At 39.4% G+C, this 18,880-nt stretch overlaps 1 protein-coding gene across 2 annotated transcripts in view; it reads left to right on the top strand.

Annotated features, from left to right (window-relative positions):
* The first annotated feature begins 3,583 nt into the window (after positions 1-3,583).
* MATK (megakaryocyte-associated tyrosine kinase) overlaps positions 3,584-18,880 on the top strand; it is a 94,443-nt gene continuing 79,146 nt past the window's right edge. For both annotated transcript variants that reach the window (XM_089687461.1, XM_089687460.1), the window contains exons 1-3: positions 3,584-3,680; positions 7,684-7,775; positions 16,187-16,306. In XM_089687461.1, coding sequence (XP_089543587.1) covers positions 7,767-7,775; positions 16,187-16,306 — 129 coding nt within the window. In that variant the 5' untranslated portion in view covers positions 3,584-3,680; positions 7,684-7,766. The remainder of the gene's footprint in view (positions 3,681-7,683; positions 7,776-16,186; positions 16,307-18,880) is intronic.

The following is an 18,880-nucleotide window of genomic DNA, read 5'->3' as shown; positions in this document are numbered from 1 at the left end:
GAGGCAATTGGATATTCCCTGGATCAACTTTACTTATAAATGTTAGTATCCAGTTATATTCTGTGTATCTAGGAAAGAATCCAGGCCTTTTTTGAAGCAATCCACTGAGCTGACCAGAACCAACTCTTGAGGGAGTCTATTCCACATTTTCACAGCTCTCACTGTGAAGAAAGCTTTCCGTGTTTGGAGATTACATTTCTTTTCCTCCAGATGTAAAGAGTGCCCCCTTGTCCTCTGTGATGACCTCAGGGTGAATAGCTCTACACCGAATTCACTATTATTTATTTATACATGTGGATCATATCCCACTTAATCTCCACTTCACAAGAGAGAATAAATTCAGTTCCTTTGATCTTTCCTCATAGTTGATCTCCTCCATGCCTCTTATCAGTTTAGTTGCCCTTTTCTGTACTTTCTCCAGTTCCCCAATGTTCTTTTTGTGAATTGGTGCCCAAAACTGAACTGCATATTCCAGATGAGGTATTACTAATGATTTGTACAGGGGTAATATGATATCTCTCTCTCTGGAGTCTATACCTCTTTTAATACAAGAGAGGATTTTGCTTGTTTTAGAAACCGCAGCTTGGCATTGCATGCCATTACTAAGCTTGTGGTCCACCAGAACTCCCAGATCCTACTCCACCATTGATTCCCCCAGTAGTACCCCCCTAGTATGTATGATGCATGCATATTCTTAACCCCCCCAAGTGCAAAACCTTAAATTAATCAACATTTAAACCTCACTTGCCATATAGTTGCTCAATTAAATAGTACATTGAGGTCGGCTTGTAAGTTGGAGACATCCTGTAAAGACGTTATTCCACTGCACAGCTTTGTGTCATCTGCAAAGACTGAAATGGGATTTTTAATCCCAGACCCTATATCGTTTATAAATATATTTAAAAGTAAGGGTCCCAACACTGAACCTAGGGGTACACCACTGACAACCCTAGACCATTCAGAGTATGAATCATTAACCACTACTCTTTGAATACGATCTTTTAGCCAGTTTTCTATCCATTTACATACAAATTTTTCCAAGCCCATAGATTTTACCTTACACATTAGCCTTGTATGGGGAACTGTCTCAAACGAGTGTGCAATTGTTGTTAACCTCTTGCCACCTGGCCAATGGCCGTTTGGCGGCTGGCAAAATCCCGCAGCGTTTCGGGTGGACGCCATATGGTGTCCTCCCGGGCATGCACAGTTTGCGCGCCTGCAGAGCCGCGCAGCGGCGCGTTCTGTCACCGGCCGTGTACCTCGGACATGGCCAATGAAAGATCTGTGTACCAGCCCCGTTGCCGGTACCATTTGACCTGCTGTGATCAATCACAGCAGGTCACATGACAGTTGTACACAATGGATGGCTTCATTCATGCCATCCATTGTATACTAGTGTGTCTAGCTGTGAACGATCACAGCGATCACATGCACAAGCTGGGCCAATCACAGCCCAGCTGTGTCATGTGATTAGCCGTGGCCAAATCACAGCTAAGCACAAAAAAAAAAAAAAACCCTGAATGAATCGATGTCATTCAGGTAAATGCTTGCTTATAGCAAAGTAATTCTTTGCTATAAGCAAATTGTGTAAAAAAAAAAATACTGATCATTCCCCAAAGTAGTACAATGTTACTATGGTAATATTGTACAACTTTGGTCATAGTGAAATATGAAAAAAAATCTTGAAAAAAAAGTATTAAAAAATTTAAAATAATAAAAAAATTTAAAAAAATTATATGTTTTTTTTTTCATACTGTCACCAGTCAGTGTCCCTGATGCCAGTTATATGATGACGCTGTACTGCACTGGTGACAGTATGTAAAAAAAAAATAGTGAAAATAATTTTTGAATTTTCAGAAAAATTATGACAAAAAAATACAACTTCAAAAAACTTGCCATGCCTGTTATGAAATATGTCGGACTGTCTACTTTGCAAAAAGGGGTCATTTGGGGGATATCTGTACTGTTCTGACATTCTTGGACCTCAAGAAATTAGATTGGCTGTCAGTACTTCAGGACTGATCAATATTCAGATCTATACCATAGTTTGTGAACTCTATAACTTTCCTACAAACTAAAAAATACATCCTAATTTGGGCTATTTTCACCAAAGACATGTAGCAGAATACATCTCGGCCTAAATTTATGATGAACAATTATTTATTTGCAAACTTTTATAACAGAAACAAAGACAAACTTGGTTTTGTTTTCAAAATTTTCGGTCTTTTTTGTTAATTTAGCAAAAAATAAAAACCCCAGTGTTGATTAAATACCACCAAAAGAAAGCTCTAGTTGTGTGAAGAAAATGATAAAATTTTCGTTTGGGTACAATGTTGTATGACCGCACAATTGTCAGTCAAAGTGTGAGAGCGCTGAGACCTGAAAAATGGCCTGGGCAGGAAGGGGGTAAAAGTGCCCGGTATGGAAGAGGTTAAAAAAGGAAGTTTATTTTGCCTGGAGTTGGACTTTCAATATACCATTAAAATCCTTTAGCTATATCTGTTCAATAAGTACACAGAACACATGCTAGAGTGCTATACTGTGTCCTGTACACTCTGCAGTGTTTTCTCAAAATCTGTTATTGGCTCTGTCTAGTTCTCCACTGTCAACTTCAGAACACTTTCCCCTATTTTACAGAGAAAAGGAGAGGGAGAGGTGTGCTGTATGTGCAACATACTTCCTGTCCAAGAGACAGCGCTGCTCCTCTGTAAATACAATGTTGTCACCCTAGAACAGAAAGTGTGTTACTGGAAGGATAACCAGGTGAACATAAAAGGAAGAACATAAAGGAAAAAAGTAACATAAAAGGAAAAAAGTAATAAACAAAACAAATAAATCTACCTTCTATTAGGACTGATAAGCTGCAATATACTAAATTTTTGTTTTTAGTTTAGATGCACTTAAAGGTATGTAAATGTAAAAAAAAAAAACATATTCAGGGCATCTATGCCATACATGCATGTTTTATCCTTGTAAGACATTGCAGTTGCAGATCAACAGAAAAATACCCAATGACCTGTCAGGAATCTAGAATGCTCTTAACTACCACTCCACACACATACAGTACATTCATAAATTAGATTCTTAACAATGCTGCTAAGGGCTTGCACATGCTTTGTAGGGAATGAACTATTTTCAGAGATGTATTTCTGTGGGTCTACTGCCTGTCAGTGGAAGTAATACAAGCTGTTTCATTTTACATTAAAAAAGTAAAAAAAATCATGTTGGTTCATACTCTAGAAGAGAGGGGTCATACCCATAAAAATGCTTCAAAATTAAGTATGTTTGTCTTTTGCGTGTTTTTTATTCAATAAAATCATCTTACGGCCCCTGCTACCCATGTTTTTCTTTTTTATACATACCGGTATTTGTAATATGCTAAAAGATTCAGTAACATTTTAATTCTAGTTGGGGCTTCTATAAAATAATAAAATCATTTGTCTGTAAGATTACCTTGTAATACATTTACACATTTCTGCTGTTTAGATTAGTCAAATCAAAGAGGAATTTGTGGCCACAGGAAGCCTCAAGTTACTAGCTTCTTCCTGACAGCTAAAATTATACCTTGAGTTCAGTGCATAACCTTAGTGATACCTTTTGTGTCACCCATATTCCGAGACCTACAGATTCAGATGAACAGGTGGCAGGCCAACTAACAGTTGGAATTTGATCTTCATAAGGTAAGTAAAACAAATTCGTTTATTCCTGGTAGCCTTCTAACTTGTGTTCTTTTACTGGAATGTTGACATATCATGTGTGCCACGCAGAATGGAATAAACACACCTCAGCACACAGCCTCCGACCATCGTGGGTGCATTTACATGGTGGCTGGGTGTTAAGGCCAACCTTTCCTGCTGGCACAAATATGCATTTCTCAGGTGGGATTGGGTTTCAGCTACATCTTACTTTCTGGATTAGTTGCAAGCTCAGAGTTTAACCTCCCTGGCGGTATGATTATTTCAGATTTTTGGTGCTGAAAGCGGTACCATTATTTTGCATGGAAATGGTAGTTTTTTTTATTGTAGGCTGTAATATTTAGGAATAACTCACTGAAATCTGTCCGAACAAGAGTCTATTAAACATCCCGGGTAGGATAAAATTTGAAACACAAAATCATAAATTATAATTTAATAAATAATCATAAAAAATAATAATATAATAATAATACATTTATTTCAATAATATAATCAAACCGAAAACACTGAAATTTTAAATATCGTGCCAAGTTCGCACATCGCTGAGCAAAGTCGCAAAATCGTTTTCAGTGTCTGATGACGAATTTTCCCCACGAATCATTATCACTCAATTCTGCAAGTGGTTCCGATTTACTATTGCTGTTCTCTAGCTGATCTAAATCCGCTTTTGACCTAAAGGGACGCTTTTTGGACGCCATGGATGTTTCTCAGTATCCAGGCAGAAAGAACAGACAAAATGCAGGCAGGGCACAGGACAAAGCACTAGGGACAAAATGTATGTGAAATGGGTTGAAACAGCAATGTTTTACTATGTAAAATTTGTTTGGAAAAAAATGACATTTTTAAAAAATGTAAAATTTCCCGCCGCCTCCGGCGGCGCCCGTACGTCCTGACGTCACAGGGACCGGAACACAGAAGCCGGATGCCGGCATTGGCCGGAGGAGATGGCTGGGGACGCTGCAGGGGACACATCGCGGGAGCGAAGGACAAGGTCAGCTCTGCAGGGAATTCCTATGCAGCGCCGCATGGTAAGCCCGAGTGTAGCTCAGGGTTACCGCTTTTGGTACTGACATTTTACCCCGAGCTACACTCGGGAATACCGCTAGGGAGGTTAAAAAGCCTATGCAGCTTTCAGCCTATTTTAATTTATTGAGCATTATATATTGTATTGCAGCTTACAAGTACATTACTGACCTGTATATTAACGATATGCTGTACCTAGTCCACCCTTACCAAGCTCCAGGTTTTAAGCACCTCAGTACCAGCATGTTTCTTCATTTACAGAAAATTGTGGCAAAAATACCATCCCCTTGCAATGTCTACTTTCCAAAAAAAGGGTAATTTTGATGGCAGCTGTTCTGTTCTGACACTTTGTATATTTTGTGATAAAAGCTAAGGGAAACAGGTGTTTTTTACTAAAAAAAATAAAAACACAAGCAGCTATTAAAAGCAATCAAAAGAAAGCTGTATCTTTCTTAAAAAACTATAGGCAATGCATTTGGTGTAAATATTGCACTTCTGCCTAACAGCACTAAGGTCGTTGGTTTGAATATCAGCCGTAGCACCACCTGCCTGGAGTTTGCATGTTCTCCCTGTGCCTGCATGGGTTTCCTCCAGGTACTCCAGTTTCCTCCCACACTCCAAAGACATGCTGGTAGGTTATTTGGATCCTGTCTAAATTGGCCCTAGTATGTGTATGTATGAATATGAGTTAGGGACCTTAGATAACCCACCCTGAGATATAGGGACTGATGTGAATGTAATATATATATATATATACACACGTGTGTACAGCACTGCGTAAATTGACAGTGCTATATAAGTACATGTAGTAAACAAATAATAAAGGTGTATGTTGTATATAGTACTCATGTAGTTATTTGAAAATTGTCAACAATGAAAACAATTAGTTGCAGCCCATACACATATATGTTTTAAAAAATTACAGTCTAAAACTGCTGACATTTCACAAATGATTTAAAAATAGTGGAATTCTTTTCATATGCTCTGCTCTACAACACAAAGGGAAGACTAAAAAGGGAGAGTGCAAAATCTGGTGCAATTAATCAGCTTCCAGTTTTTTTCGTCAAAGCTTAACTGAACAATCTGAAGTTAAAAGCCGAGTAGTTTTTATGTAGAGCTGCATCAGATTTTTCACTCTCCGGTTTTAGTAAATCAACCCCAATGTGACAGATTTGTTTAAAGGGAAAAATTATGGCTTTGGGGCAATTGAATTTTCCTTTTAAAGCATGTGTTGTGGAATAAAAACCATTATTAGTACATCTCTGGAATACATACACCTTGTTCCGTGTTTTATCCCCTTGTACACATGCTGCAAGTACAGAAAGATAACTCTTGATCTACCAGAAATATAGTGTACTTTTACCTTCCTCTTTCACATAACAATACAGCTCAAAATTCCTAAGAACCTAGAGTCAGCCCTGCATATTTCATGACTGATGGATTTAAGAAAACACAGCTGCCCTCTCCCCCACTCTTCATCCCTATAACCCCTCTGTATGCACAGGCAGAGAGCACAGGAAATTATCAGCGCAAAGATCTCTGGCAAAATCTAAAGGTGTTTTTTGCACTTGTTGCACAGATATAACAAAACACTTAAACACTATTTAGCAGACCACAAGAGAGCAAATAAGAGAAATGAATTGTAGAAAAAGGAAGAGATAGCCCGGCAGCTACACGCCTTGTCCAGCCCGAGTGATTAGCAGTTAAAAGCAGCCTCAACTTGATTCAACCAAGCCTTGATTCAACCTAGCCATGTTCTCCTCACCGGGGGGGGGGTGTTGGGGGTCAGGACGAAACATGTTGGGGGCATGGCTTGCATGAAGCAAGCTGAGGCTAATTTTACCTGCGAACTATCAAAGTTTGAAGGGGAAAGGGCGGGGAGAAAAGTTGCAAATGGACTTTAAAGGCGCAGAGATTCCAAACACATATTGGTAAAATCATTTGTACTTTATTATGACAATAAGTCATGGGAAAACATTATGCAGTTTAAAAATATCATAGTTATACTATCCCCGCAGACAATGTCCCACAGCCCACCATATACAAGGAACACCTTTGTGATTGGAGACATAATAGCCACCAGATGAATCCCATAAGGAGGGGGGGGGGGGTGGAGGACAATAAATCAGAGGAAAATGGCCAACATATTTTGCAACAGTGATCGCTTCCTCAGGGGCTTAGTAGTAAAATCTAAAAGAAATCAGGTTACAATATGTAATTATAAAAAAAGAAAAAGCACAATCATATATTAACATAATACGACTTACATATGATATCAATTTGCACCATGCAGCAGAAAAACCCTCCGTATGTAAGGGGTAGGCCTCCTTTGCATATTCCACAAGGCAAGAGGCCGCTCGACAGGCCAGATATGGGGGAGCAAAAAATGGCTGAAGGTTCAAAACCTCAATGGTTTATAATCAGGAAAATACAAGTAATATATACTAGGGCGCAGCCCAAAAAAATTCTTAGTAATATATGTATACTTGCAAGAGAAATAAAATTTCTCCTAAATTGGCCATCCCAGTAATGATACTAGTATGTTAAGCATTACCTTTAATAGAAGTAGTTATATCACAAATCAAGCCTTTCCTGTGGAAAAAGATCCTATCCTCTCAACAATTGCCAAAGGAAAAGGAGGGAGAAACCCTCAGATATTCAAAAGCTGCTAACCACTCGGGCTGAACAAGGTGTGTGGCAGTCGGGCTATCTCTTTCTATTTCTACATCGTACTTTGGACCTTCACTAGTCAGCGACATCCAATTCATTGGACCTTGTTAGCCTGAGCAGGGACCACTAAGCATTTATCGTTGGTCACAAGAGAAATTAAATGTTACAGTTTACATATACTTTTGTTTACATATGTTTGTACATTAAAATGTATTATTATTATAGATACATCTATGTCATTATTATATCAAATAAATCTATGTCATTATTGTGTTAATGCACTGTTAATATGCAGGTGGCTTACCCAAAATTCCAGAAGTTACCTTCATCAGAGAGAGAAGGCACATACAGATTTTGCCAGCTGCTATACTGAAAAACATGTCTGATGTAAGTTACTTAGCACTAGAAAAATATCAAGAGAATTTAAAACATACAGAGTACAGCCTTACTGCTTGACAAGTTGTTATTAAGCCTTCCACTTTAGAAAATCTGGGCCTTCCTGGTAAGTTATTTAGGTGGATCTGCAGCCTGTGATGGAAGTAACTTTGGGTGGGGGGACCATGGAACCCAGCTCACTTTGGAGAGGTGGAGAGACCCCTGTCTCAGCTCCCCATATCCCTCTTATGTGTAAATCACCCTGTGCCTGTTAGGGGTACAGGGTGATCTGTCCTAATATTTTGTGGGCTTTGTCTCAGACTGTGTAGACATGTTTAGGAGATAGGTGGGATGGGGGTTGTTGATTGTTTAATGTTATGTGGCTGCATCCCATTGTTCTATTGTTTGTCTGGCTTGGGAGCAAACTATTATGGGATGTATGTGTTTATGTGTATTAGCTTAGTGGGGGGTGTCTCCAGCAGCCCTCCCTCCTGATGGGACTGTCTGCTGTGTGAAGTTTGAATACCTGTGTGTCTCTTGTTACTAAATGTAGATTGTCCCGCCCTGTGTCATTATGCAGGGAGGGGGGATTGTCCCCTGAGTGTATCTATCTTGTATCTGTGTTTAAATAAACTAGTCTACCTCCTGGTTTACTTCAAGACTGGTGTCGTCTAGTCTTGTATGGTCGGCTGTGGTGTCTGTTGTTGGTGTTTGGCTGGGGAAGCGGTATTCTAATGGTAGTACTCAAGCACAGTCTGGGTCGGTTCCGTTACACAGCCTAAAATTATTTTAGATTTTACAGTCTCTGACCCCCTTGAAAAATACAGCACAGCCCCTAAGGTTTTTGATTTTTTTTTTTTACTAAATTGTGTTTGAGATAGAATAGCACTCATACAGTTTTCGATCAGTTTTTGAAGTTCATGATCTTTGAAATATCATCTATGATCTGGTTTTGTTCACTATTCTCTCTAATATGCTTCCGCAATCTCTAGTCTCTTAGGGAATATGGTTCTGGCACAATGAACAGGGGAAATGCATCCTGGGTGCAAATGGAAGGTTGAAAGTACCCTTTTCCATGATTGAGGGACTATTTTCCACCATCAGATAACAAATCTCTGTTACTATATTGTGGTGGGAAGGGTGGGTCAAATCTTTAAAGACTCTTCAACGCCTCCTTACATTTTTGCATCTTTCGCTCTCACTCCAAGAAAATTCTGACCTTTAGTGTTGGTTATACTGAGAGATGTTAGTGGGGATCCTATTGGACAAATATATCATACACCTTAAAGAAGAATTATAGGTATAGATACTAAATATGCATATACCATACCTGGCTGATCATTAAAGTAGATTCCGCTACTCCAGTAATCTCCACTTGCTTACAGGTCTTGTGCCAAGCGGCTGAATTGTAAACAGAGGAAGTAGGCTGCTCTACATGGGCACTGTTCTGAGAATGCTTTGCATTTTCATTCTCTGATTGGATGAGGTGGAGAGGAGAAGCAGCAACATCATGTTTCTTCAAGTCGTCCAATCAGAGAGCACTTTGCATTCATTTAGAACAGTGTTTCATTGACAAAAATATTTTCATCATAGTTTTCATCAGTTGCATGTTTTCAGTGCCAAAAACGAAATGAAAATCAATTCTAATATTTACCAACAAACGAAAATGGAACAAAAATGTGAAGGAGGGACGTTTACCCATCTGAACGTCCACGTTTCTCAGAATTTCCTGTCTGTTAGAGCACCATCCCCCCTGTCTCTATCAGCAAGCTGTATTGGCTCCCTCTATCTGCCTGTGCCTGGGAATTCTGGAACAATGCCCTGCAAACCACAGAAGAGGAACAGTGCTTAGCATTGTGTAAAAAAACAGCCTCTCTAAACCATCCAGTTCTCTGCATTGCATTGGGCACTTCCTCACTCCCATTTACTTCCCCATCCCCACTTGCAGCCTAAATCTGTGCCTGTAGTGCATGTTCAAACCTTAATACCATAAATAATAACATATTATTAGATTAGTATATACAGGTATACTGAGTTTGGAAATTCTGGAGAAATGCTTAAATAATGCATTACAATTTAACTAACCCATTAGATTTTAGTCGACTTAAATGTACTTGAGTACTTGAGTTGTCTAAAATATGACTAAAACTAAATCGAACTTTGACATCAAAATGAACACTGATTTAGAAATTGCAAAGCATTCAATGAATGGCGCCTGTGTCAAGCAGCTGACCTCCTGCGTTTCTTAATGCAGCAGGGCGGCAGCTTGGCACAACAAGGGTAGCGTTGTCTGCATCAGTGATTTCCAGCTTCTGGAGGGATCCATCAGATATGGCATATCCATAATTACATTGGTGCAAGCTCAACTAATTACAGTATGTATAAAATATCCATACCTGGAATTAATTTATTTTTAATTGCATATTTCCTTAAAAATGCCCATACACTTTTCTTCAAAATGATATGAATAGACCCAGACAGTTACATTGTTAAATATGTCATTTTGATGGGGGTGGGGGGGAGGGAAGATTTTTTGAAACTGCTGTGCAATCAGATAAATACATTTTTAAAATATGACCATCTACCTGCATTACTTATATACAGCATAACGTACCTCATTCTCATAAGTTTAAGACAATTTTTATACTTCAAATTATTCTCAAAGATTTGCTACACATAAAAGACATAGACATGCTGTATATCTGCCTTGTATTTAAAGTGTTACTAAACCCACAACACTAAAATCAGTCTGTATATGCAGTCAAGCATGCTTGTTATACTCACTGTGGAACATAAGGGGTTATCCTCTGCATTGTGTAAAAATGCTCTTTGATCCTGTCTCCTCTGATCCTCCCCTTCCTCCATTGTCCCCCTCTCATCTTCTGATAAGACAGAGTTTATGGAGTCACTTGCATATGCCCAGTTTGGTGCGTATTGCTAGAGAGTTTTTGTTTTCTTTTAGGAGGGTGCATGTGATCAGCACAGGGCCATTCAGCACTGGCCAGACAGAGGGTTAGTGGTTATACAGCCTTACAGATCAGTCATAGGAGAATTAAAACTTCTCCTACAAGCTTTAACTTGTGCTCAGTTGGACACTGATAGAAGTCACAAGACTGCTCTAATTGCTGATGAGCAAAGGTATTTAGCAGTTTATATTTACTAAAATAATTGCATTTCCATGTTCTGTGTAATGTGGGAGACCAGATATAGTGAATGCAGGGTCCTGGGTATAGTAACACTTTAATATATTCCTTTAAAAGTGAGTTGTCCTAATATCTCATTGGTCACAAATATGTAGAACAAACTTTTGTATACAATAAAAAACAGTTTCCCTATACAATTCTTTCATCACCTTTTGTCCTTGTCGTTCAGTGATCTGTACCGTGATCTATACTTATTTTGTGAATTTGCTTTTGCTGCCACTCATGCCAAATTTAAAGCACAAATTAGGCTTCTAGCAAAGGTCATAGTCATAGTATTGCTGCCACATTGAATGATGTGATGGCTTTTTATAACTCCTGGATACTTGAGCAATGAGAAATCCTCTCAGTTTTCTCAACTGCTATGCCATTATGGTGGCATTCTGATAGATTTTCCCATAATGTAGAATGAATAATGAAAATAAAGGTGTTTGGCGGGAGTGCTGCAAAGAGAGGAGTTAACAGAGAGAGCAGAGATGGATGTCTACAAGTGAAGAAATATCTTCCATTAACAGGTGTTCATATATTTTCATGTTGATTCATTCACTTATTTATTTGATTTGATTTATTTGATATATGGATGTTTGTTTTCATCTTGAATCATAAAGGTACAGCACAACAATATTGTACATAACTGTAGTATTCAACACTACTCATACTGATACCCTATGATTGTTTTATGGGTATTTTACAGTTGTGCTCAAAAATGTTTTATACCCTGGCAGAAATTGTGAAATTATGGTATTTATATTGAAAATATGACTGATCATGCCATAAAAATGTATTTTATATAAAGATAATCATCATATGAAGCCATTTGTTATCACATAGTTGTTTGGCTCCTTTTTAGATGCTAATGTTACCAGAAATCACCCAAATGGCCCTGATCAAAAGTTTACATGCCCTGGAATGTTTGACCTATACAGACACAGAAGGTGGCATACACGGGTTAAAACAGCAATTAAAAGTTAACCTCCCACATCTGTGGCTTTTTAAAAAGCAATTAGTGCCTGTGTGTAAATAGTAAATGAGTTTGTTATGGACGCACTGAGCAGCTTAGACACAGAGCCATAGGGAGAAGAAAAGAACTGTCATAAGACCTGTATAACAAGGCAATGAAGCTTTATAAAGATAGAAATGGAATATAAAAAGATATCCAAAACCTTGAATAGACCAGTCAGTATTGTTCAATCTGTTATTAAGAATAGGAAAATTCAAGGATCTCTTGATACCAAACAAAGGTCAGGTAGACCAAGAAAGATCACAGCCACAACTGCCAGAAGAATTGTTCAGGAAACAAACAAAAACCCACAGATAACCTCAGGAAAATACAGGCTGCTCTGGAAAAAGACGGTATGGTTGTTTTAAAGTGCACAAACCGACAATACTTGTACAAAAATGAGCTGCATGGTCAAACTGCCAAAAAGAAGCCTTTACTGCACCAATGCCACAAAAAATCCCGGATGTAATATGCCTGATAACACCTTGACATGCCTCCCAGGTTCTGGCACACGGTAATCTGCAGTGATGAGACCAAAGTAGAGCTTTATGTCTCAACAATAAGCGTTATGTTTGAAGAGGGGTTAACATCGCTTATAGCAACAAGAATACCATCCCCACTGTGAAGCATGGTGGTAGCTCACTGATGGTTTTTTTTTGGGGGGGGAGGGTGAGCTCTAAAGGCATAGAGAAATATTGTGAAAATTAATGGCAAGAATAATGCAGCATATTATCAGAACATATTGGCAGACAATTTGCATTCTTCTGCATGAAATCTGCGCATGAACTTATTGGCTTTCCAGCAAAACAATTACCCTAAGCACAAGGCCAAATTGACTCTCCAGTCGTTACAGCAGGAAACGGTGAAGGTTCTGGAGTGGCCATTACAGTCTCCTGACCTTTATATCATTGAGCCACTCTGGGGAGATCTCAAATATGTAGTTCATGTAAGACAACCAAAGATTTTGCATGACCCAGAAGTATTTTACCTAGACCAGGGGTGGACTGCCAACTCATGGGGACCCCAGGCAATAGGGGACCATGGGGCCCCTGTGTCCTCGCCCACACTCAAATCGCACCCAAAAAAGCCTATGAAAGGTACCAGGGGCATCTCATGGGGCCCCTTACTGACCCCAGGCCCTCAGGCAGTGCCCGAGTTCTCGAATGGTCAGTCTGCCTCTGGCCAAGACGAATGGGCAACTATACTACCTGTAAGGATACGAGGCCTCATAGACAACTATTACAAAAGACCGCATGCTGTCATTGATGCTAAAGAGGACAATACACTGTATTAAGAACTAAGGGCATGCAGACTTTTGAGCAGGGATCATTTCATTTGTTTACTTGTTACCATATTTTGTTTTATGATTATGCCATTGTGTTATGACCTTCAGTTGAATATGAATCCCATAAGAAGTTAAAGAAACGTGTTTTGCCTGCTCACTTATGTTTTCTTTAACCAAATGCCGGCCGCCCTGTAGCAGAAATACTGCTACAGGGCAGCAGGGCTGCGCAAACTCATGTATATATACAGTGAGGAACAGAAGTATTTGAACACCATGCGATTTTGCAAGTTCTCCCACTTAGAAATCATGGAGGGGTCTGAAATTCACATTGTAGGTGCATTCCCACTCTGAGACAGAATTTAAAAAAAAAATCAGGAAATCACATTGTTGTATGATTTTTAAAGAATTTATTTGTCTTGCATCGCTGAACATAAGTATTTGAACACCTAAGAAACAGCAAGAATTCTGGCTCTCAAAGACCTGTTACTGTGCCTTTAAAAAGTCCACCTCTACTCCACTCATTAATTTAACTTAGTAGCACCTGTCTGAGCTCTTTAAAGACACCTTTCCACCCCACACTCAGTCAGATGCCAACTACTACCATGGCCAAGACCAAAGAGCTGTCAAAAGACACCAGAGACAAAATTGTGGACCTCCACAAGGCTGGAAAGGGCTATGGGGCAATTTCCAAGCAGCTTGGTGAAAATAGATCAACTGTTGGAGCAATTGTTAGAAAATGGAAGAGGCTAAAGACGACTGTCAGTCTCCCTTGCACTGGGGCTCCATGCAAGATCTCACCTCGTGGGGTATCACTGATGATAAGAAAGGTGAGGAATCAGCCCAGAACTACAAGGGAGGAGCTGGTCAATGACATGAAGAGAGCTGGGACCACAGTTTCAAAGGTCCCTGTCGGTAGAACACTACGCCGTCATGGTTTCAAATCATGCATTGCACGGAAGGTTCCTCTGCTCAAGTCATCACATGTCCAGGCCCGTCTGAAGTTTGCCAATGACCGTCTGGATGATCTAGAGGAGGGATGGGAGAAAGTCATGTGGTCAGATGAGACCAAAGTAGAACTTTTTGTCTAAACTTTACTCATCGTGTTTGGAGGAAAAAGGATGCGTTGCATCCCAAGAACACCATCCCTACTGTGAAGCATGGTGGTGGTAACATCATGCTTTGGGGGTGCTTTTCTTCAAAGGGGACAGGACGACTGCACTGTATTAAGAGGATGAATGGGGCCATTTATTGTGAGATTTTGAGCAACAACCTCCTTACCTCAGTCAGAGCATTGAAGATCGGTCGTGGCTGGGTCTTCCAACATGACAATGACCCAAAGCACACAGCCAGGATAACCAAGGAGTGGCTCCGTAAGAAGCATATCAAGGTTCTGGAGTGGCCTAGCCAGTCTCCAGACCTAAATCCAATAGAACACCTTGGGAGGGAGCTGAAACTCCGTGTTGCTCAGCGACAGCCCTGAAACCTGACAGATCTAGAGGAGATCTGTGTGGAGGAGTGGGCCAAAATCCCTCTTGCAATGTGTGCAAACCTGGTCAAGAACTACAGGAAACGTTTGACCTCTGTAATTGCAAACAAAGGCTTCTGTACCAAATATTAACACTGATTTTCTCAGGTGTTCAAATACTTATGTTCAGCAGTGCAAGACAAACTAATTCTTTAAAAATCATACAATGTGATTTCCTGAATTTTTTTTTTTTTAATTCTGTCTCTCAGAGTGGGAATGCACCTACAATGTAAATTTCAGACCCCTCCATGATTTCTAAGTGGGAGAACTTGCAAAATCGCAGGGTGCACAGCAGAGAAATATACAGCAGCATGTTTCCCAAGTAAAACACACACAGCACATGTTCTAAAACACAGCACAGCACACAGTTAACCCTTCCTGATGTTAACCCCTTCCTGCCCAGTGTCATTAGTACAGTGTCAGTGCTTTTTATTGGCACTGATCCCTGTATTAGTGTCATTGGGATGTCAGTGGCAGTTAGTCAGTTCCCACCCAGTGTCAGAATGCCTGCAGTCCCACAGTCCCACTATGAGTCACTGATCGCCGCTATTACTAGTATAAAAATATATATTTTTTAAATTCATGTATATATACACCGCCATTTGTAGATGCTATAACTTTCACGTAAACCAATTAATTTACACGTATTGGGATTTTTTTAACAAAGACATATCCGAATACATTTTGGCCTAAATTTATGAAGAAATTTTATTTTTTTTAATTTTTACTGGATATGTTATATAGCAAAAAGTCAAAAATATTGTTTTTCTTTCAAAATTGTTCATCTTTTTTTGTTTACAGCACAAAAATAAAAAACACACACATGATCAAATACTACTGAAAAAAAAGCTCTATTTGTGGGAAAAAAGAACATAAATTTCATTTGGGTGCAGCACTGCATGACCATGCAATTGTCAGTTAAAGTAACGCAGTGCCATATCGCAAAAAATGACCTGATCAGTATGGGGGGTAAATCCTCTGGAGGGCAAGTGGTTAAAAATGGCACATACTGTATTCAATTCTCCAAGGGTGTGCAAACTTTTGAGCACAACTGTTTGTACATGTAGTTATTTTCATGGATGTTGAAACAAAATTGTTTTTTACTAAAAAAAAATCACGTGGTGCCCCCAAAAAATCCTGGTTTGTTATATATTCACTCCTTTCAGTGTTATTGATTTATAGATTTGGCACTTTGCACCACTGTTAAAACAGTGTGAAAACAATTTTCTGAACTAGTTAAGCAAGGATAACACATAATTTAACAAGAGAACCAGAAACAGTATAAATACTGGAATTAATACATATCTAAGATGCCAATCTATTGGCCCAGGGATAACTTTAGCTTAACAGCCTTTAGCTGAAACAGTTGTAAAAGAGTAACCATGACGCTGTATATCATATTTCTGTTGTTAGTCGCAGAGAACTCTAAAACCTGGGATGCAATGTATCACAAAAACTGATAACACCAATCCTAAGTTGCAGGAACTGGCATATCAAAAAGGTGATCTTGTTACAATTATAAGTACATGCCAGGTAAGATCTTTATTTTCCTTTATCCTACTGTAGTTATGGAATGTGTCATGTTTATGTAAATGCTTTATTCAGTCTTTATTGATGATTTCATTGTTTATTGAAGACAAAGTGCACTTATCATGTTGCCCCTTCACCAGACCTAAACTAACCCACCCTCTGCTCCCTCCACAGATGAATTTTTACTTAGATCCGATGGCCATAACTTCCAATGTTTGTTTACATCCTGCTGCCTCGCTTCATCTCCAACCATGGGACACATCCCAATAGAAAGCTATGGGTCCTGCAACACACAGACATGGCCAGAATTGTGGAGCTTGATGTAAGCAATCATCAGAGGCTCCAGCTGTCAGATCTAGGTAAATATATTTATCTGGAGAGGAATAAAACCTCTCCAACTGGCACTTCTTCAGATATCTTTAACTTAGACATGCCATTAGGGCCTAATTCCTCAAACACCTACCTACTCTTCAGCAGTATCCCTTATATCCTAAGTTGAAGGCATTGTATCTGAACAAACCTCTCTCCTCGGTCTATGCTCACCTTAGAACATACCATGGCCATACAACCTCTTCTTTGTTACAGAAGTGGAAAAGCAATATACCTACCCTTTCAGAGGAGGAATGAGAGGATGTTATAGCTCAGTACACTATACTCATGATTTCTGCTAAGGACAAGTTTGTCCAATTGAAATTTTTACAAAGGAAATATTACACAACTCAGAGGCTACATCGCATCAATCCATCCTCTCATCCCTTTGCAACAAATGCCAGGGGGCCACTGGCACCTTTTATCACATGGTGTGGAGTTGCCCCCAGGTTTGATTACTGGAATAAAATTTTGATCAGACTGCCCAAGGCATTTCAGCTGCCCTTAACACCATGTACTATTACTGGGTATTTATGGCTATTTCCCCATTCAAAAACAGGCTAAATTATTATTATTTTTTTTTTTGCATCTTACTATGATAAAAGAGAATTTCTCCTTAAAAGGAAACTCACCACCATCCTATAATGATTGGTCCTGGCTGTCACATCGTCACTTTCTATGTACCAGTGGACATATATGAGCAGAGGCTGCCCAGCTAAATATTACAAAATCTGGTCTCCATGGATAGATTCTACTTGAACAACCCCTCACGTCTACCCCCCCTCTCCCATCTTCCCTTCTACTTATCCCTCACCTCCACTTCTTTCCCACCCTCTCCTAATTTTCAGGGTTTACAAATGTCTAGATTGTTGATGATGCTTGCTCCTATACTATGGGTGTGCAAAAAGCCATGAACTATGGTTTCTGCAAAGTCCATCCAGATGTTGAACTTCTTGTACTGTTTTCTGTATGTTGGCTATGATTTATGGTACGCCCTTTGTCTTTTTGGTCTTTTGGTTACATTGTTACATAGTCATATAGTTAGTCTGGCTGTAAAAAAGACAAAAGTCCATCCAGTTCAACCATTAAAAAAAAAAAAAAAAGTTATAATCCTATACCCATGGTTGATCCAGAGGAAGGCAAAAAACCCACCAAAACATGATCCAATTTGCTCCTGCTGGGAAAAAATTCCTTCCTGATCCCCCAAGAGGCAATCGGATATTCCCTAGATCAACTTTACCTAGAAATGTTAGTATCCAGTTATATTCTGTGTATCCAAGAAAGAATCCAAGCCTTTTTTAAAACAATCCACTGAGCTGGCCAGAGCCAACTCTTAAGGGAGTCTATTAAACATTTTCACAGCTCTCACTGTGAACAAACCTTTCTGTGTTTGGACATTAAATTTATTTTCCTCCAGACGTAAAGAGTGCCCCCTTGTCCTCTGTGATGACCTCAGGGTGAATAACTCTACACCGAGTTCACTATATGAACCACTGATGTATTTATACATGTTGATCATATCCCCCCTTAATTTCCTCTTCTCAAGAGAGAATAAATTCAGTTCCTCTAATCTTTCCTCATAGCTGAGCTCCTCCATGCCTCTTATCAGTTTGGTTGCTCTTCTCTGTACTTTCTCCAGTTCCCCAATGTTCTTTTTTGTGGATTGGTGGCCAAAACTGAACTTCATATTCCAGATGAGGCATACTAATGATTTGTACAGGGGTAATAAGATATCTCTCTCTCTGGAGTCTATACCTCTTTTAATACAAGAGAGGATTTTGCTTGTTTTAGAAACCGAAGCTTGGCATAGCATGCCATTATTAAGCTTGTGATCTACCAGAACTCCCAGATCCTTCTCCACCATTGATTCTCCCAGTTGTACCCCCCCTAGTATGTATGATGCATGCATATTCTTAGCCCCCAAGTGCATAACCTTACATTAATCAACATTAAACCTCATTTGCCACATAGTTGCCAATTAAACAGTGCATTGAGGTCGGCTTGTAAATTGGAGACATCCTGTGAGGACATTATTCCACTGCACAGCTCGGTGTCATCTGCAAAGACTGAAATGGGATTTTTAATCCCAGACCCTATATCATATATAAATATACTAAAAAGTAAGGGTCCCAACACTGAGCCTTGGGGTACACCACTGACATCCCTAGACCATGCAGAGTATGAATCATAACCACTAATCTCTGAATA

The sequence above is a fragment of the Staurois parvus genome, unplaced genomic scaffold, assembly GCF_062004578.1.
Source record: "Staurois parvus isolate SC_StPar_1 unplaced genomic scaffold, SC_StPar_1.0 ptg000425l, whole genome shotgun sequence".
NCBI lineage: Eukaryota > Metazoa > Chordata > Amphibia > Anura > Ranidae > Staurois > Staurois parvus.
Note: the sequence above shows the minus strand (reverse complement) of the source record. Positions and strands in the feature narration are given on the sequence as shown.